General features: G+C 41.2%; 1 protein-coding gene across 1 annotated transcript; it reads left to right on the top strand.

Moving 5' to 3' along the window:
- Positions 1-5789: 5789 nt before the first annotated feature.
- LOC134636948 (potassium channel subfamily K member 4) lies at positions 5790-14854 on the top strand. Its single transcript, XM_063487224.1, has 8 exons — positions 5790-5886; positions 6977-7106; positions 7396-7657; positions 11323-11437; positions 11553-11713; positions 12260-12446; positions 13578-13720; positions 13809-14854. Exons 3-8 carry the CDS (start codon positions 7469-7471, stop codon positions 14415-14417), a joined length of 1404 nt encoding a protein of 467 aa, XP_063343294.1. The 5' UTR covers positions 5790-5886; positions 6977-7106; positions 7396-7468; the 3' UTR covers positions 14418-14854.
- The last annotated feature ends 4375 nt before the right edge of the window (positions 14855-19229 follow it).

Raw genomic sequence — 19229 nt, 5'->3', positions numbered from 1 at the left:
TCATATAATTTTTCCCTACCAGTCCAGTGCCGGGGTGTGGTGTTAGACTCAGTCTGCATGTCAGCTGCATTGCATAGCATTGCCTATATCTCCTTATGGCACCACAAAATTATCTGGTTCAAAGTTGGACACACTGGTCACACTGTGGTCCATGCCTTTGGGAGGGGCAAAAATAAATTCACCAAACCACCCCAATTTTTCCCCCCGAACACCACAAAATAGTTTTGAGTTCATTGTAGCCTTGTGCTCTTATTGGCTCAACAATTAATTATAAATTTAAGCAGTTAGTTATGAATTTGTTGGAGTGATTGTTTCAGATTTCACTGCTTTGTTTTCTATTATACTTAAACCCATATGTTAAATGCTTAACTTCACAAACTGGTAAAGGATGAATTCCTGAACCACAGTTTACAATCGGTACATAAAACTACACGAAGACTTGACGACTTGACTTGACGCTGTTGTAAAAAGTGAAAAACATGTCTGTTGCTGATGTTTGTCCTACTTCTGCACGTTGGAAGTGCATCTTCCCTTAAATGACTAAAGTTGCAAACGTCTGCTAATCAGTCAATTTCCAGTCTAAGAAGTCCCTGCATCATCAAAAATGCCAGAAAGTGAGCTTGCAGTAGATGCAAGGAGGCTTAATTGAAAATAAAGTGCTCATAATAGCAGCGTAGTCCTCCTCCTTTCTGCCCCCTTCCCCTCCCTCTCTTTTATTTACCACCACCTTCCTTTTACATGTAATTGGGAGCACATTTTACATCAGGTCAGTCAGTTTGAGCGTTTGTTGCCTCCAATGTTTGTCCCTGGTTCCCGCTTCCACTTCTCCCACTGGATGGACCTTTAATGAATTCACCTTCAGATTACCAGATCACACATAGAACTGAAAGGACACTTATAAGCACTGGTCAGCGAGAAGTAAGTAACTTATTCGCATGATGACTTTAACTATGAGAAATAACATGAATTGTTATGAATTTTTGATTCCTGCATAACCTCTCAGAGGAGTATATTTTGGGAGTGCTTTTTCCGTCACTCCCTAAAGTAAAAAAAAGCTTTTCCAGGTATGATTTATGCAGGAGGTGCATTTTAGGGGAGCAACTCCCGATTTTCGCAGAACTCTGTTTACCACTGAATTCTGCATTTCTTTCCCCTTTCCTGTAAACCCTCTTCTTACTCCGTGCTGTCATGATTTATGCAGTTGAAGTAATAAGACACCTGTTTCACTGCAGTTGGACTGTGTTCAGATTTTGAAAGAACGGAGAGACAGCAGCTCTCACACAGATTGAATTGAGGAGCTAAATGCATTTAACAGTTTATTTGGCGAGTGCACGTAATAAATCCAGTGCTGTTGCTCAGCACGCACAGATCGAGTACAAAGTATCTGCAGGAAAAGATGGAGACAGACTTGTCAAGCTTATCTCACTTAGCATAAACTCCTTAGACAAATGCATCTGAATACATTACAACATAATGCATTTGTCTAAGGAATTGCTATCATGCTGTAATATATACCCACATCCTTTGGTCGCTTAAACTGATAACCCAGCTGGACTAAGGTGTTACTTAGTGTGCTTTTAGTAATCACTGATTAACATGGATTCATATGTTACACCGAACTTTATTATCAGTAACATGTACATCGTACAAAACTAGTAAAAAGGTGGTGCGCAGTGTAAAATGTAAATGAATGCAGGAACTTTTCTTTTAAAAATTGCACATTAAAGATACTCTAAAATGTTGCCTTGCAATTATTTTTGTTTAATATTTTCTGAATATTGTTGGTTTGCTTGTTAGATATAGGTATTATTATAGATGTAATAGCATGTAATAACATGTAATAACAATTTTTTACCAAATAAACAAAAACTAATGATACATTCTTCTACATTTTTATTTTATTTCAGTTTTCCAAGTATTTGAAAATCATTTGAATTTAAAAGTTTTCAAAAGTCTGTTTTTTATTGTTATATCTATGAGCTAAGATTTTTTTTTTACATCTAGTTGTAGTTTTTAGTTTAGTTTTAGGCAACTGTAATATCATTGGAATTAAGTTTTAGTTTTTCTGCATCTACTGCACTGTTTAAGAGGCATAATTGCGTGCATTTGCATACGTGGCAGGAGTAACCTGCACATCTGTGAAGGCACCAGATTCTCTGTGTGTTTGGCAAAAATCTAAAGCCATTCCCATTAAGTTACTGTAAAGTGACAGACCTGAATGAACTGATTATCCTTTGACGTTTAAAAGTTTCACATTTTCACACGTAGTGCTATAATGACCTTATAAATTCAGATTAACATGCCACCATGTTGATACCCATAACTCTGACTGGGGTTTTTGGTTCTAACACCAAGAAATCCTGGATGTGTCAAATGTTTTTTGCAGTGCATCCCTCAGTTGAAGAAAGACTGCTTCTATGAGTTTGCTGTGAATCACACAGTGTAAATAAGTGAGTAAATAAAGCCTATTTAAATAAGATAAACACCAGTCACAGAGTTCTTTGAAGAAGTATTGATAAAATCAGCCCACACCAAAAGGAGGAATGGACAGGCATTTCACTCAGCTGTTATTTTATTGATTTAAAAAAACTAACTAAAAGCAGGTTCGCTAAAAAATAGTTGGCATGAAACAGCAGTACACACAATCACCACTGACCACCACGGCAGTTGGCTTAGGTGGTCAGTCCCAATCTTCTCAATCCCAAAATGTTTTTTCGCCACCACCACCCCACCCTCAGCTCTTCAAATCCCTTTCCCTAATTCAGCACACAGCATCACAGGTATCTGTTGTCTGGTTGAATCTTCAGCATCGTTCAACTGTCCTGAAGTTTGGCTTTTTGCACCTGTAGCTGTCGAGGACTTCAGCAGACTACCAGCATGGCTACCGTAGTGAATTGGCAATTTTTGCTAGGGCAGTATCTCAACCTGCGTAGGATCAGCTGAGTTACTATTTCAAGGGAACCCTCAGCCTAACCCTGGAATGGAGGTGGAAAGATCGCAGTGAATCTGTCCCTAAATTTCTTATGATAACGTACTTTAGCCTTCTGGTTAAAATGAATTAGAAGTGTAGGATTAGATGTGTTGGATTAATTGTTGAGTGGTAATCTTAACTGCCCAACCGGTAAAAAACAATCTTCATGTCCTCCTGTGTGAAAAATAGCAAAACCGTTCATCAGATTTAGTGTTAGATGATTAAATAAGGTTCTGGTCACTTTGACACTTTTATCCAGATGAGAGCGATCGTTTCCAGGATGGCAGTGCCTCCAAGCGTTAGGTAAGAGTGGTCACTGAGTTATTTACAGAGCATGAAATGGTCTGTTAACAAATCTCAACCCACTTTAACACTTATGGGAAATTTTTTTAAAATAATTAACATCCAGTTAAACAGTTCTCCCCACCGGCTTCATTAAGACACCAAAAAAAGGAATATCTTTTGAATGAACGGTGATAAATTTCTCCAGCACAATTCCAAATAATCCTTCTCAAAACACACTGAAGCTGTTCTGATAGCTCAGCGCTTCATTAAGACACTTTATGCTGTCATATAATTTTCTGGACATTTTCCACATTTCAAAGCGGTGTCAACATCAAAACTATTAGTTGAAATATAGTTTTTTAAAAATACATAAAACTGCTTAGACTGCATAAAGATCACGTTAAAACAAAAATGTTTAAGGTATTCGATTCTTCAAATACCTGTTCACTCTTTTTACAACAGATTGTTACTTCACGTGGTTTCCCACACACCCTGAACACAAGTTGGCTGCTTTTCCTGCAATCTGTGGCCCAACCCATCCCTAACCATGTCATTTGGGTGACTGTTGATTGCCAGCTCTCCAGCACTCTGCTCCTTGGTAAAATAGCTCTTCCAGAAACTCAAGTTGAGCACTGTTGAATGTTCTCACAAAGCAATTTTTTTCTACAAACTTTGTGGGATGTTACATTCAGGAAATTGCTTTCAATGGCCTTGAGTTCTGAATAAATCATAAAAGTGTCATTAGCAAAGCGTCATGGGAGCCCATTTTGATCTTAAGTGTTCCTGAACATTGAAACTTTCTTTTCTGTCAGTGTAATCAAGTTTAACTACACATTTAATCCTTCAGATATCTTAATGTAAGACAAATAAGTGCAATGGTATGTCTCAGTTTTTCCACATAAAGAAATTCTGCTTGACTCAATGAAAGAAATCTGTCATCATGACTCTCTGAGCTTAAATTGTAAGCAATACATCTGTAGTTCTGGTTGGTATAGTGTGGTAATGCCCAGGGGAGTGGTCTTTATCAGTATCAGTATCAGTAGCAATGGCTGTAAAACCTGTAAAAATACAGTAAAACGTCCAAAATAAATGCCCTCCTTAATGTTTTCCTAAGAATGGGCCAGTGGCCCAGACTGGAGTCTTTGCCGGGTTGATTCTGATGAACGCACAAGACTTAATTGACATTAAGTGACATGTTGAAGTGAACAAAAATGTGCTTGTTTAGCATGTAGTTAATACACATGTGGACCCTACAAAAGACTCCAGCTAATGGAAAACCGTTCCAGGGTAAGGCACTGTGAAGATTTATTTATTGTTTTTGTTTTTCCATGAGTGCCTTTTGTGTCTTGATGTCTTCAGTATTGTTCTGTAAAAAATTACAAAAACATAAAGGAAATACACTCGAATGAGTAGATCTCTCCAAGCCTTTGATGAGTACTGTCTAAATCTGGGACGATGGCAAAGTGAAAAGCTGAAACAGAGGCAAACAAAACTTTCTGCAGATGTATTCAAATTTAAACTGAACTTATTATGCTTTGCTGGAACTTTCTGTCATTAATACTGTTTCAGAGACAGAAGCTCATAATGAACATGCTCAGTTTTTCAAACTACAAGGTGCAAGTAAGCGCTCCAACAATTTTTTCCCCATCTCTATGCATATGATGTCAGTGAGAATGGTTATCATCCCTAATATGGTCATCTTAGCCACACCCATCTGCCACTTAAGCCTTCTGTTTGCGAGGGGCAGCCAATCAGAAGAAAGTTAGCCACTGTCCAAACTGGCAAACTGAGGAGCTACACCAAGGCCCGGTATTAGTAAATCATCCAAAGCTACTCTTTCAGATACCAAGAATAAAAGTATAGAGCTGGAAATGAGATAATAAATCACCTATAACACCCATCTTCCTGATTTGGGGCAATGTATAATGTAACTCCAGGTCTCGTAAATCTGCAACAGCAATGTGTTGAGCTGAATGTTACTCTGGATGTCTGAAAGTTCACTTAGTTTTCTTAGAAAGAAACCGTATCCCCAACCCTGTAAACACACACACAGAGGGAACAGCAGCAGTTCTTGCTTGTGAGGAAGACAGGTTATTGAGGGTTGGGTGAAGGGTGGCTGAGCTGGCTTCCCGCTGCAGAGTTTGCAGAGTAACACCAATCAGATGCCAATAAATCTTAAACATTGATCCCACAGAGATACAGAGGTAGCTTTGCAAAACGTGGGACTTCAGCGGGGGTTCTTCTGTAACGTGCTCATGCACAGGAGAAACATTAAAATGACAAAATAAAGCAAACGATCCAAACTGCATCATGTGTATGCGGCACGTCTGAAATCTTTAAAAAAGACACTGAACAAGCTGAGTCTAGCTTCACCACCATCTCCGCCTTCTCTCTCTCTCTCTCTCTCTTTCTCTCTCTCTCTCTGTCTTGCTTCAGTTCACTCCCTCACTATCTATATAAAGTCAGTTTGATTGAGTATCTTCTGCTGTGTGTGCACTCAGCACCAGCCATCATTCTCACACACACTCACTCTCACACACACAAACTCCCAGTATGCAGCTGCCCGAACTCCTGAAATGCTTTGCATGAGGTGGCCGTTTCTCTGGATTCTTATGATCCTACATATTGAGGTAAGCACACAGGGGCCGGTCAGTACCATGAATCTTATGGACCCAGAGGGACTCTAAGTGGTAATAAAATGGTATCACTGTGGATGGATAAAGCTTAGCTGCTGCAGAAGCACTGCTGGGACTTAATGCACACGATAGAACAACTTCCTTCTGTCAGCTGGTCCATAATCAGTCTGTGCTATAGTCTTATATATGTTTACGTTGAATAACTGCTTTGCTGTGATCAGTGTTTAGATGTTCTTTGGAGTAGTGTAGATAAGTATGTTCTGTAAAGAACTACAGTTACACTGTTACTCACATGCACCTTTGAATATTTGTTCTATTTTACTGGCTGTTTTACAAATCTATGAGATTGTATATACAAACCAGATATTTAAGGTAATTTTATGCTGTTAAAGGATGTGCTTCATAAGTACTCCTGATTGGAATGCGTTTAATTCAGTAAATGGACTGCCCCTTTGTGTAGTCCTAGCAGCTGTAAAAGTCTTCGGAGCCCAAGTGCTTTTTGCAGTCATAGTGTGACAATTTATTGCTCTAATTTTGGATCCAATCCAGTGGACCTGCTGACTACAGCACCACAGTCAACGAACTTCAGAGGAAGAGAGCTTCTTTTGTTTTCCTTTTCTGGCTTACAGACCAGTAATGCAAAATGAATTGCAAGTGGCAGACTTATCGATCCCACTGATAAAATACTTCCTTCTTAAATAATTTCCTAAATTTCCCAGAAAGTGTCTGACATATCTGTTGGTTTTTTTAGTTCCACCGCTGTTCCACACCAGCACTGTAACCTTTGATCAACATCACCTAAAGGGAATAAACCAAATCATAATTCTCTAACTTTCCATCCAGTGCTGGAAACCCCCCTTTTTGGGGGTCATCATTAGCTAAAGGCTTCTGTTATGCATATGCGTACAGATGATGTATGATACAACAACAACTGCACTGCCACACCTCAGGGCTTTGTTTGTTTGTCATTGATCCTTGGCGCTGACAGCTATTTTTTTAAAGGAAGTGAGCCCTTTGCTCCTCTTTACTCATTTGAAGCTAACTGCTTAATTACGCATAAAAATCTGTCTGTGGTCCTGTGTAGTGTCCCCTCCTTCAGAGTGTGAGGGGGACGGGCTCCCCAGTGGTTACGGCTCTAGGGACTCCATCCTCAGAGCCAGCACAGAGAGGGACTGGAAAAGACGAAAACGGGGGCAACTAAGGCGGCTTAACAGGTGAGCACCACTGTTATGATTGCATCTGTTTTAGCTATTCATGACATGGATCGCTTATCTTTTATAGATACTCATGCAACATCTGTTCAGTTAAAGGCAGGTCACAGAGCAGGCTTGTGCTGGATATTGCATTCAATGTGTGTCAGCAGAGTGGTGATGACTGAGTCCATTTAATGCCTGGTGTGGACCTAATAGTCTGGCTGCTGCAGGCGTGTGGGCAGCCCGGGCTTCTGTCAGGCTCCGTAGTCAGTGTGTAACCAGTCTACTTGTGTGGTTGCTGATGTTTCAGCTGCAGCAACTCCAGCGCTGAGGCTGGCACAGAGAAGCAGCAGCCTGCGTTTGGACTGAGTGGAGGTGCAGCCATGCGCTGCTCCACCCTGCTTGCCATCTTGACGGGGGTTCTTCTTTACTTGGTGCTGGGAGCTGTGGTGTTCCGTGCCCTGGAGGCTCCGCAGGAGGAGGGCGTGCACATGAAGCTGCAGGACACACGCCGGGACTTCCTGCTGAACTTCTCCTGTGTCGACTCAGACAAGCTGCAGGTTCTTATAGAGGTACAGAGAGGAGCCATTCACTATCTGGCTTTTATTTCGAAAATTTTAAAATTGTTTCTGTTTCTCTTTTACAATTTCCATCAGGTACAGCGTCATATTGATTGCTACGATACAATACTAAACAATAAGACACAAATCGATACGATACGATACGATACGATACGATACGATACTACATGACACGATATTACCTGATATGATACTGCAAGATATGACATGGATGTCACGACATGATAGGATACTACCAATCAATAAGAATATATTGCAATAAAAAATGCATAGAAAGTATTGGCTTAGATAAAGTGCAAACTTATTGAACATTCAGTTCTCAGACTGGGCATGAAAATATCAGAAAGACTAAAAGCTGTGATCCCTTTAAATATGACACGTTCGTGTCATTTTGTCAGTAATCCTGACAAATTCTGTGTGTTGCTGCTTTAGTGTTATAGCGACTTCTCTTGTTGCTTCTAACTAAATTGAACAGCATACAGCAAACTCTGAGTTACTGAAACTACACATTTTGCATTCAAAAAATGACTCTAGCTTTGCCCAGCTGCTGCTTTCTGTTAATCACATATTAACAAACTCCAAACAAGTGTCACGATGACCTCTGATGCCGACTGCCTCTCTAGCTAAAAATACACTTTTGCTGAGTGCGTGACACATACCTGCTTCATGTTTTATACGCACTGGCTGAGTTTGTGGATCCTTAGGATGATCATTCAGATGTGTAATGTGTTCAGTGGAGCTTTGCTGGTGACACAGTGCAGCAGCACAGCACGACGACTATGAGTCAGATAACAGGTGTGGTCAGAGCAGCTATGCAAGGTTCCTTTCATGAGTGTAACTGCGTGACAGCTGATCCACGGATGGGTCGAGCGTTGGCAACCTAGCTGTGATCCTGAGACGCTTGTCCTCGCTCTAGAATGAACATTGTAAATTACTGTTTACGCTTGCAAAGTGATCTATGCATGAACTCGGCGACATTGGGGAAAAGGTTAAAGGGATTGAAGGACACTGAAGCACCCAAGCAGGTCTTGTTGTATTTTGTGTTTATTTAGAGGAAGCACATGAGCGATTAGGTGTGTTTTTTTTTAAAATATCACAATGAGTAGGTGAACACAGTAAGAAGTCAAAGCTGAAACACTTTCTTGTTTCTCTACTTGTAAAAAGCGTATTTGACACTTTGCTTGATTAAAATCATGTCGATACTAATATATTGTGCTTTAAAAAAAAATGCACTCACAATATGCAGCCAGTGATGTGATGATAGCTCCTGTTTGGTTCCATCAGTGAACTTTGCACCTCAGTGCACTTATAGAAGTGGGGACACAATGCACTTCATGCCGGCTTACACAAAAACTGCTATTGAGCCACTGTGGATCATGTGCCACCGAACTGATGTTACATTCAGATGTTTCATCAGGTCTTCTAGTTACAGTTTCCTCCTCAAGCATCTGTCACATAGCACACCATACTTTATCAAAGATCTATATTTGATAAGAGCTTTTCTACCAGCAGATATTGATCATGTGACATGTGACACCTGTTTTTGAGGAGTAAAGTCATGATTTATTTTTTTAAAGCAGATATTTTGGCCTTTTTGCTATATTTGGACATGTTTTGATCTGCTTGGGAACACTGCTGACAAAAATGGCGTTATACCTGAAAAAATTAAAAGGAAATTTTGCAATGATAAATTAATTTTATTGAAGAATTTATTAAACAAAAGTATCATTGCCTTGATGTAGGCATGTTGTGTAATTGTCTGCGGCTCATGTTATTTTTGGACACTGAAAGAATTTTCCGGAGGTCTTCCATTCAGGCAAAATTTGTGCAGCTACTTTCTGATTCGTCACTGTAAATGTTTATCTGAAAACCTTAGGGAGCTCTTCAGATCTTGGCAAGATGACACCACCGTACCAGATAGAGCAGCAGACTCGAGATGTCAGATTTAAATAAGACAGCTTCAGGTGTCCCTCCATAAAGACGGGGCGATCGTGGCTCAAGAGTTGGGAGTTCGCCTTGTAATCGGAAGGTTGCCGGTTCGAGCCCCAGCTCGGACAGTCTCGGTCGTTGTGTCCTTGGGCAAGACACTTCACCCATTGCCTACTGGTGGTAGTCAGAGGGCCCGGTGGCGCCAGTGTCCGGCAGCCTCACCTCTGTCAGTGCGCCCCAGGGTGGCTGTGGCTACAACGTAGCTTGCCATCACCAGTGTGTGAATGTGTGCGTGAATGGGTGAATGACTGGATATGTAAAGCGCTTTGGGGTCCTTAGGGACTAGTAAAGCGCTATATAAATACAGGCCATTTACCAAAGACGTTCTTATCACTGCCAACCCCAGATTCTAAATTTATGGATTTGAAAGGCTAATAAATAATGAGGTGTGCTTGGTGAACTTTCTCCACGTGACTTTTTTTTCACATGGTCTGGCTGTCAGTGCAGGGTCTCCTTTTGTATATCAGTATAAGCTGAGCTTAGATAAGCGAAATTACAACTTTTACAGCTGCCAGTTTGTATGCTGAAATTAAATAAATATAAGAATATAGATAAATATTAAATCTTTCAAGCAATTCATGAAGTCAATGTAACAACATCCCCTGGCTCAATTTCCTTCTTTATAAAGATTTGCTTGTTATCTAAACAATCATGTGACATTGACAAATGATTGTCAATAATAAGCAGATTAATTAATACTTCTATATCACATACATTTAATAGCATGTAAAGTATGAACACCATTGTGTTTTCATAGTTGCCATTTGCATGTATGTTGTGTATTTCACTACATCTGTGAGGGAGTTGTGTCATGACCATGAAAACCTGAACCTCTCACTTATAGTTAGCATTCCCAGGAAGTTTCTTGAACACAGTTACTAAGGATTGTATTTCTGGCTCCAAATCATCCCTTTCTGCGGTGCACAGAGTACACAGGCTGAGACTGAGGTGCGCATGACTAACCTCATAATTTGCCTCTCGCTTTTAATGTAACTTGAGGAGTAAAAGTAACCTAATTATCGTATGCCAAACCCTCTGGACACAAAACCTCACTGCAGTGTCTTCCTGTATCCACTAGAATGCAGGTAAATTCATGCAAAGTCAGAGCTCACTGATACCCGAACAGTTACAGCACATATCTTGTAATTACAGTGTCACTGATTTGATTCCTACTTCAAACCTACTCTTTTAGTCAATTGTCACTGCACAGCTTCTTTGAAAAACTATAACAGTTATCAGCACAAATAGAATTTGAAAGGATGAGAAGTTCAGTCAGTTTCTGCTAATCTGTTGGGACAGACGTACTTGGCAGTAGACATTTCTACAATCTTCAATCTAAACTTTTAATTGATTGGTTTTAATGATTTCTGCAGAGGCCATGTTAATTCATAACCTCATCATGCTTAGGTTTATGTTCAGATAATTGAATCAGGGAATTTGATTCTGTGCTGTAAGCGGTTCGATATGCCCGGGACAGAATGGAGCCATCACAGCTGCTCATCGCCGCTAACTTCCTGCTTTTGATCATGACAGTGCATCTTGTACCCCGTAGCAGGGATGGGTTCATTCATTCATGTGTTTGTTAATGCCTCTTTTCCAGTGAAACATTAATTATTGGAGTGTTTCATCAACTAAGTACTAACCTTTCCCCCACTGTCCCTTCCCAGGAGGTGGTGGAGGCCACTGGAGCAGGTGTGGATCCCATAGGCAACGCCACATTTGTCAGCAAATGGGATCTGGCCAGTGCCTTTTTTTTCTCAGGGACCATCATCACAACCATTGGTTGGTGTCCAGCTAAAAGTCCTTGTTCACTAAATTTAATTGCATGATGGGACTCATTAATTACATCTGAAGTCTTTAAACAACTGCTCTTCTACCTCTGATCCCACATGTGCAGGTTTTGGAAACATTTCTCCCAAAACAGAAGGAGGGCAGCTGTTCTGCATCTTCTATGCCCTGGTGGGAATCCCAATGTTTGGTATCCTGCTCGCTGGAGTGGGAGACCATCTGGGTACTGGGCTGAGGAAAACTGTCGCCAAGATAGAGAAGCTCTTCCTGGTCAGAACTTCAAAAAATATTTAAAATGTCTTCTTTACTGCCACTGTATACATACTTATCCATAGATTTTATAAATAATAGATGGATCTAACATTTGGGTCTGAAGAGTGAAGCCAATGCCTTACATCATCTAAAGCCTATCAGGGATTGACACCTGTATTTGAAAAGAAGAAATTGGTCTCAGTTGCATAGAAGTGTTTGGTTCCCTTCATCCAAAACATTTATGGCCTCAGTTGATGGTATCAAGTCTTCTCAGACATAACAAGATTTTTATTTTGTATATTTGGGGTCCGATCAGTGTCAGAAATTCGTTAAAATAGGATATGATTCAGAGTCGGCATAGCTTGGCAGGCTGGTTTCTCAGTCAGACCCAAACCTCGTTCATGACGTCTGGTTTCAAAACGCTAAAGAGGAGATGGCGAAAAGACTGAACTCAAGGCTTAAAAAATGACTTCACAAAGAAATGAGTGATATCACGTCGCCACGTCCATCTTTTAAATACAGGCTATATATTCATGGCACTAATTGGTTGTCCTTTTCTGACAGAAATGGCGAGTTAGTCCCACCATCGTGCGTGTGATCTCAGCTGTCCTGTCCATCCTGTTGGGTTGCGTGCTCTTTGTTGCGCTGCCAATCTTCATTTTTCAAGAGGTGGAGGAGTGGACCCTGCTGGAATCAGCCTACTTCGTGGTTATCACCTTGACCACAGTGGGGTTTGGAGACTATGTTGCAGGTATATAATCAACCACCCACGCTGGTGCACACTGAATAGGAAGGTGGAAATGGAAAAAGGCCATCTGTCTCAGTATTATTTTAGTTCAAGCGGTGGCCCTTTAGCATTCTAGCCAGTTACAAGAAATGGCTTTGGTCTCTGTTGATAGTTCCTCCCTTTATAGCAGCTTGATGGGAGGTGATCCCCCCCACCCCCACCCAATCCATGTGTTTTGATACTGTCAAAGTTTTTAAACGGCTCCTTCTGCTTTTTCTGACATATTTGATTATTATAAAACTTTATTACTGATAAGCTGACATTCGAAACTTTGATGCTTTTAGAGGTGGACTTTATTTCAGTACCGGATAATCAGCTGTGCTATTTATTCGAGAGCAGTTCGTCGTGTAAATTGTGCAATAATATGTAACTAAGGCTTTCGACAGCTGGAGGAACAAAACACCAAAAAATACAGCATGAGAGAAGCGGCAGTAGGGATAGGCTCCAGCCCCTCCATAACCCTAAACTGGATAAGTGGGTGGGTGGATCTGGTGTCAGGTTTTTCTTCAGACAGTCAGTGCTCACCCTTACTTCATGCAGAGAGGACAGGTTTATTTCACCCCTGAGGTCACATCAGACCACCAGTATCTCCCCAATAATTAGTCTGCAGGATTTTTTTGTGCTTGTTTTTGTTTTTATTTTTATTAAGATGAGATCCTTTCCACCCTCCACACCCTGTGCACCACCAATGATGCCCATAGCTTGCCACTAGTGTACATCCTGCTTTATTAAGCTCTATAAAAGTAATGCAGCTGAAACACAATCATAGCTTCCAGGTCAGTATAGCTTATATCATTTATTTTTTCATAGTTTTCTTTTTCGTTGAAGGTATTGATCTGTTGATAAGTAGGAGCTATGACTTAATTAGTCATCCATAAATATAGCTGTCAGTCGTGATGCATTAAGTTCACTTAGCGCGGACAATGTCGTAAATTATTTATGATGATTTTCTTCACAGATGAATTATTGATTATCTAGTCTGCTATCTTAACAGTTTATTTACTCCATGCAAAAGGATGGCTTCATGGGCGGATGTGTGAATGCACTGGCCCCTGTTTACCTCCTGCTTCTGTATAATGTGTCTTTGTGTCAAAGGGGATTCAGGAAAGGAAGGCAGCGACCACTGGTACAAACCCTTGGTGTGGTTCTGGATCTTGTTGGGGCTTGCATACTTTGCGTCTATCCTCACAATGATTGGTAACTGGCTCCGGGTTCTTTCAAAGAAGACCAGGGCTGAGGTACTCCTGTTCTTTTATGCCTGTTTTATCACGTGCTGTCTCCACTACTTCCTCTCCATCATCTCTGCTTTCATCCTTTTCCTTTCAGATGGAGGAGTTGCGAGCCCACGCCACTGACTGGACTCAGAACATCCAAAATATGTCGGTGGACTTTCGCATGCCAGGAAAAATTGATGACCCCTTTAAACGGCGTAGGAGAAAGCGCCGCCACGGCCCTCGAAGCCATGGTCACAGTGTATCAGCTAACGGGGTGCCGGAGGGGCAAGAAGAGCAGCGTGAGAGTCAGGAAGAGTCTGGGTCATATTCCTCTTCATCATCCTCCTCCTCTAATGAGTCAGGGTCTGGATCGGAGACAGATTCTCAGGCCACTCAGACTGAGCGAGTCCCAGAAGAAAAGCCTGCAGAACCCAAACAGGAGGAGGCTCCTCCTGATCCCCACCTGTCCCAGCCTCTGGACTACTTTGGTGAAAACCTTGCATTTATTGACGAGTCCTCAGATACTCAGAGCGGCAAACTACATTTGGATCCCCTGCTAAATCCAACAAAGCCAAATCCCCGTCAGCCAAAAAGGAGACGCCACAGAAGGCCAGTTCCTCAGAGGAACCACAAAAACAACAGCCCCAACAGCACTAACAAGAAGGAACCCAATGGAAACCCCAGATCAGTTCCAGATTTGCCACCCAAGCCTTGTGAATGATAGCAAATGTATTGACTCTTGTTGACAGAAGAGTTTTCATTGTAGAATATATACTGCCTGCATACAGACATTCAAGATAAAAACAAGATGTCTAAGCCTTAGCCACATGTGGTTTTGCATTTAATGTTCTTAGCATGTGAGTGTTTATGCCTCCCTTAAACGTGATGAAGAGATTTTCATGCCAGTGTTCCCTTTACTTGCTGAGGATTTACTGCTCTCTAGTGGGCCAGGACTGAAGTGCAGTACGACTCTGTGAACATGCTTTATAGTAGTCAAGATAAACTTTATACACCAGTGTGCTGAAGAGAGGCTTCTCTGATCTGTGACAGTAACTACTCAATCCCTCCAACAAATAAACAGGTACTCGAGATCCTCTTGTACATTTTTGGTATGTATTGAAATCTTTTTTAAATCCTGTAAACTGCATTATATTTAGATTTTCATGGCCAAATGCATTGAATTCTATTGCACTACATACATCTGCCTAATAAAGTTGTTTTTAATAAAACAAGAAATTAAATGAGCATTTTATTACCAATAGGCAAATATAGTAATCATCTTATTTATATAAAATTTTTTATTTTCATTTTAACTGTGGGCCCACTATAATAAAACCCCAAATCTCTATAGTAGATAGTGACAAACAGAGACTTTTCTGTCATTAGTTTGTTTCTGTCTTACTTAATTCCTTTTTGTAGTAGGAATGGCAAGGAGAGGTGGAGTATTTACCAACAGGAAAAGCTGCAACACATGGAAATAAAAGTTCAATTTTCTTTCTTCTTTCTTCTTCACATTTTCCAAAGCTTTCCAGCATCATCCCCCATCTCTCACGCTTCTGCTCATTCCATTTTCTGAATTTAAATCCATTGAGCTACTTTGACCGTTCTGTGTGGAATTTGTATGGGTTCTCTCTTCGGGTATTCCAACTTCCCCCCTCGCAATCCAAAGACATACACGTTAGGTTAACTATTGATGCTGTAGGTGTGAATGCTTGTGTGTCTCCTCGTGTTAGCTCTATGATAGACTGGTGACCTGTCCAGGGTGTACCTTACCTTTTGCCCTATGACAGCTGGGGTAGGCTCCAGCCCCCCTGAAACCCTAAACTGGATAAGCAGCTAAGAAACTGGATGAATGGGTTCATTTCAGTTCATTCTCCCTGGAAACGCAGGGAGTATGTAAACAGTTCAGTTTGTTTGTCTGGCTGTTTGCCTCTTTGTTAGCAGTCTAGTGTCCACAGTTTGCCAGATATCATTTCCAATTTCTGTGTGATGGTAGATACCGGTAACAGCTCAAGGTGATTTCATTTTGGTGAAAATTCAGTCAAGGTCAGACCAAATGTGAAATTCAGTAAAAACTTTATAATACCCACGATTTTTATGGATCGTCTTCAGCCTTCTCCACAATATACAAGGCCTTGTATAAGGGACACGAGTAACTAGGCTGGCTAAGCATTTGACCTTGACCTTCATGGTTGGTGCCCAAGGTCATAGTTGACCTTGAAATAAAGTAATTCAATAAACATATTAAGTAATATATCATATAAAAGGACATAGAGAGTGATTACTGTACAAAACACTTTTTATTTATTCATCATTCATCATTATTTATTTATGACATCACAATGATGCAAGAACAGGCTAATGTTTATGTTTGGTAATCAAGGACCAACAGCTTAAAAAAAAACACTGGTAAAATGAAGATGCTTTTAAAAATCACTTTCTAATTTGAGGGGAAGATTTGAGAATACTTTATTCTTCCTCAACTGAACAGATGCTTAGTTTAGAGTCAAAAATAATCACATTTGAAGTAAAAGTTTATATTTAGCGTGCAGCCATATTGGCAGAAAACATGGCATATAGCTACAAACAGCAATAAGAAGAAAAAGCATCACTCTAAGCACGATAAAGTAACTCGAGCATTGACTTTAATGCATTCTATAGGCCAGGTTAGGCTGGTGGAGACAAAAGCAGGCATACGCTGTCAGACTTGCATATCACACATAATGCAGTGTATAAATACATTATAACATGGACCTTTGAGTTGTCAGTCTATCCTTTTAAGAATGTGCTGTGTAGCTGCTCATTTGACTCGTGTAAATGATACTCTGTTTGAAATTCTAGCTTGTTTCAACCTGAAAATGGCACCAAGGACAAACACAGTGCAGCAGTACAGTGTGATTGCAGCTCTTTTGTTCTATGTATCCTTTTTTTTTTTTAAGAAAAGCGTACCTTAATGTTACAAAATATCAGATACACAAAAGTTGAGACTGTCACTAATGTAGATACACACCCCTCCTCCTCCTTAGCTTGTTTCTCTCTAAACACGGCCAGCAGGTGGCGCACACCTTCAATGTCAAAGATGCAACTGTACTTCAACACATCTAATCTGTGACTGAAAACTGAAATTTCTCCCTCTGTGTGCGCTTGTTTGTGACCACCTAGATTCCACACTTGCAGCCTGCAGTCATGTCTGCGTGGTGAGTAAGCAGAGCGCAGAAAACAACTGAGTGGTCGACCGGCCTCTGGAAATCTGACACTTTCCCCGCAGGATGTCTAAAAAGAAAAGGCACAGTTCTGGCATTGCAATCAGGAAGTCAGGAGACAGCGATGATGTGCAGTGGCAGTGGGTGACCTTTAACTGGAGGACACTCGCTCAGCTGCTATAACGTCATCAGCACCGCTGCTGCAGTTCCCCCGAGCTGCCACCAGGGGTCGAGTGGTGGCCACATGGTTGAGCTAAAGCACGCTACTGGCCTGGATTTAAAGAGTAAATCCACTCTAAATTAAAATCGAAATAAATATATTTTCTATAGGATTGTAAATATGTAAGCTCTTCGGTGTTCAGGTTTAAAAAAGAAGAAGAAGAGACACAGACTGTAGTGTAGTGTCAATTAGAGACATATCCCCAAAGCTGCCCCATAACGAGGACACACTGAAGCTCTATTCACGGTCCGATACAGGTCATTTCAAACAAAACTGACAGAGTTAGTCAGCACTCACATGACCATCCTGAACATATAATCAAATCAGCCTTCTCTGATCTCACCCAACATTTGCGCACATTGACCTTGCTATTCATAACCACTACAACATGGCATGTGCACAGCAGAGCAGCATAAAACATCTGTGAAGAGAATGTTCCCCCTGTGCTCTCTCGCATTTTTGGTGATGGCTGAATCTGTATGATCAGCTTTTCTTTTTTAAAGTTTTAAGGTGGATCTAAGTGCGCTAAATGAGTTCAGCCCCACTCTGGAATCAGCCTGCTACAGCCTGTAGTCTAATAATAAGCGTCTGTAGTATAGGTGGAGACTGTTTTCAGTCAGTGGTGCTGGCTATGACTCACTAATGCAGTGCGCAGTGCCTTCTGTGGATACAGAAAGAAAAAACAAGAGCTTCTTGTTAGAATTTATGTAGCCTATCAGCTGACACCTGTCTCAGGTCATGACCCGCTATGAGGAGCACCCGCAGGGACCCCATCTGGCATTCACTGTGTTTTTTTCTATTTCTTTTTTAGGTTTCTGATCCCCGCACATCCACACTCAAGGCGCCGTCACGTGTTTAGACCTATATTATTACGCTAAACACAATCGTACAAACCGCTTTTAACAGATTTGTGCGCAAATCTAACGAACATAGCATGACGGGTTTCGCCTCCAACCGGATAATGCAGAGTCTGCAGTAGTGTGATGCAGTCCCGCAGAAGAATTGCAGTCTCTGCAGCACAGGCTGAATGACCTTGCTTCAAGGTCGCAGTGACACCGCCGTCAGTTTTCACTGTGAGGCGCGCGCCACGAAAATCCTGCCCGCGAGCGCGCCGCATCTATGTAACCACAGCGAGCCTGCTGTCCCGCACCACGGACACAGCGCTCACTGCTTCAGATGAAACCAACGTATACTGGGCTATAATTAGAGCCGGATCACGCCGGGCAGCTTTGGGGTGGAGATATCTAAATAATAGGCTACTATGGTTACTCCGTTTTCTTTGTCTTTCTTGATTTCCTCCCCCTCCTCTCCACTTTCACCACACCAGTAGAAAAGCTTTTCAACTCTTTCGTGACAACTCCTCTGCTTTCCTAATGCCAGCTGTTGCCAGGCGTGTTGGGGAGAGCAGGGGGCAGCAGACTATTTCTAGAAGCAGGAGGCTTCTAAGTTTGACAAAAGAAAATCCTTTGTTTTCTTTGCTGTATCATAAAATAGCCAAATAAAGTGAACCTTGATAGAGCAGGCTTACACAGAAGCCCATACAGGATAACACAAGGAGCACATTTTGTATTCCAAGCAAGTGTTTTTCTTTTCTTTTCTTTTTTTAATTCAAACTACTATCCTTAATTATTTTACTTTCTCAACCCTTGGCAGAGCTCTCCTCATCTCTTCTTCCTTGGCTCATGTCCAGATGCTGTGCAGCGGCGGAGTGAGACGGGTCAGCGTCACAAGACCAAAAGCATGACTACATTTTCCACAGAGGTCTCCTGGAAAGGACATGCAGCCCCATTCTCTGGGCTGTGCCCTATAGCTCGTGTCATAATTATAATAATACAGCATGTTGCAGAAAGCCATTTTCCTTATGGTGTTTTAAGCATAATAGGCTTTTTGAATATAGGCCACAAAACGTATAATAATACAACAGACCCGTGTTTTTTAATCTCACAGCAAATATAAAAACCGCGGGGTTTTTTTCTTTAGTGTGGAAGGGTTACTGCTTTAAAAAACCACTCACTGGTCTGAAATCAGCACTTTTGAAGCAGCTCTTCTAAATGAATGAATACACCTTGACTGTACGCGAATTAACGTGGAGTGGGTCATATTTTTTTCA

Source organism: Pelmatolapia mariae, linkage group LG10_11 (assembly GCF_036321145.2).
Source record: "Pelmatolapia mariae isolate MD_Pm_ZW linkage group LG10_11, Pm_UMD_F_2, whole genome shotgun sequence".
NCBI classification, from domain to species: domain Eukaryota; kingdom Metazoa; phylum Chordata; class Actinopteri; order Cichliformes; family Cichlidae; genus Pelmatolapia; species Pelmatolapia mariae.
Note: the sequence above shows the minus strand (reverse complement) of the source record. Positions and strands in the feature narration are given on the sequence as shown.

What these genes read in the sequence shown, in the direction of transcription:
- LOC134636948 (XM_063487224.1), top strand. Translation starts at nt 7,469, where the DNA reads ATGCGCTGCTCCACCCTGCTTGCCATCTTGACGGGGGTTCTTCTTTAC. An exon ending in AGCTGCAGGTTCTTATAGAG is followed by an intron (nt 7,658 to 11,322) that starts GTACAGAGAGGA and finishes GTCCCTTCCCAG; the next exon opens with GAGGTGGTGGAGGCCACTGG. An exon ending in CAAAGAAGACCAGGGCTGAG is followed by an intron (nt 13,721 to 13,808) that starts GTACTCCTGTTC and finishes TTTTCCTTTCAG; the next exon opens with ATGGAGGAGTTGCGAGCCCA.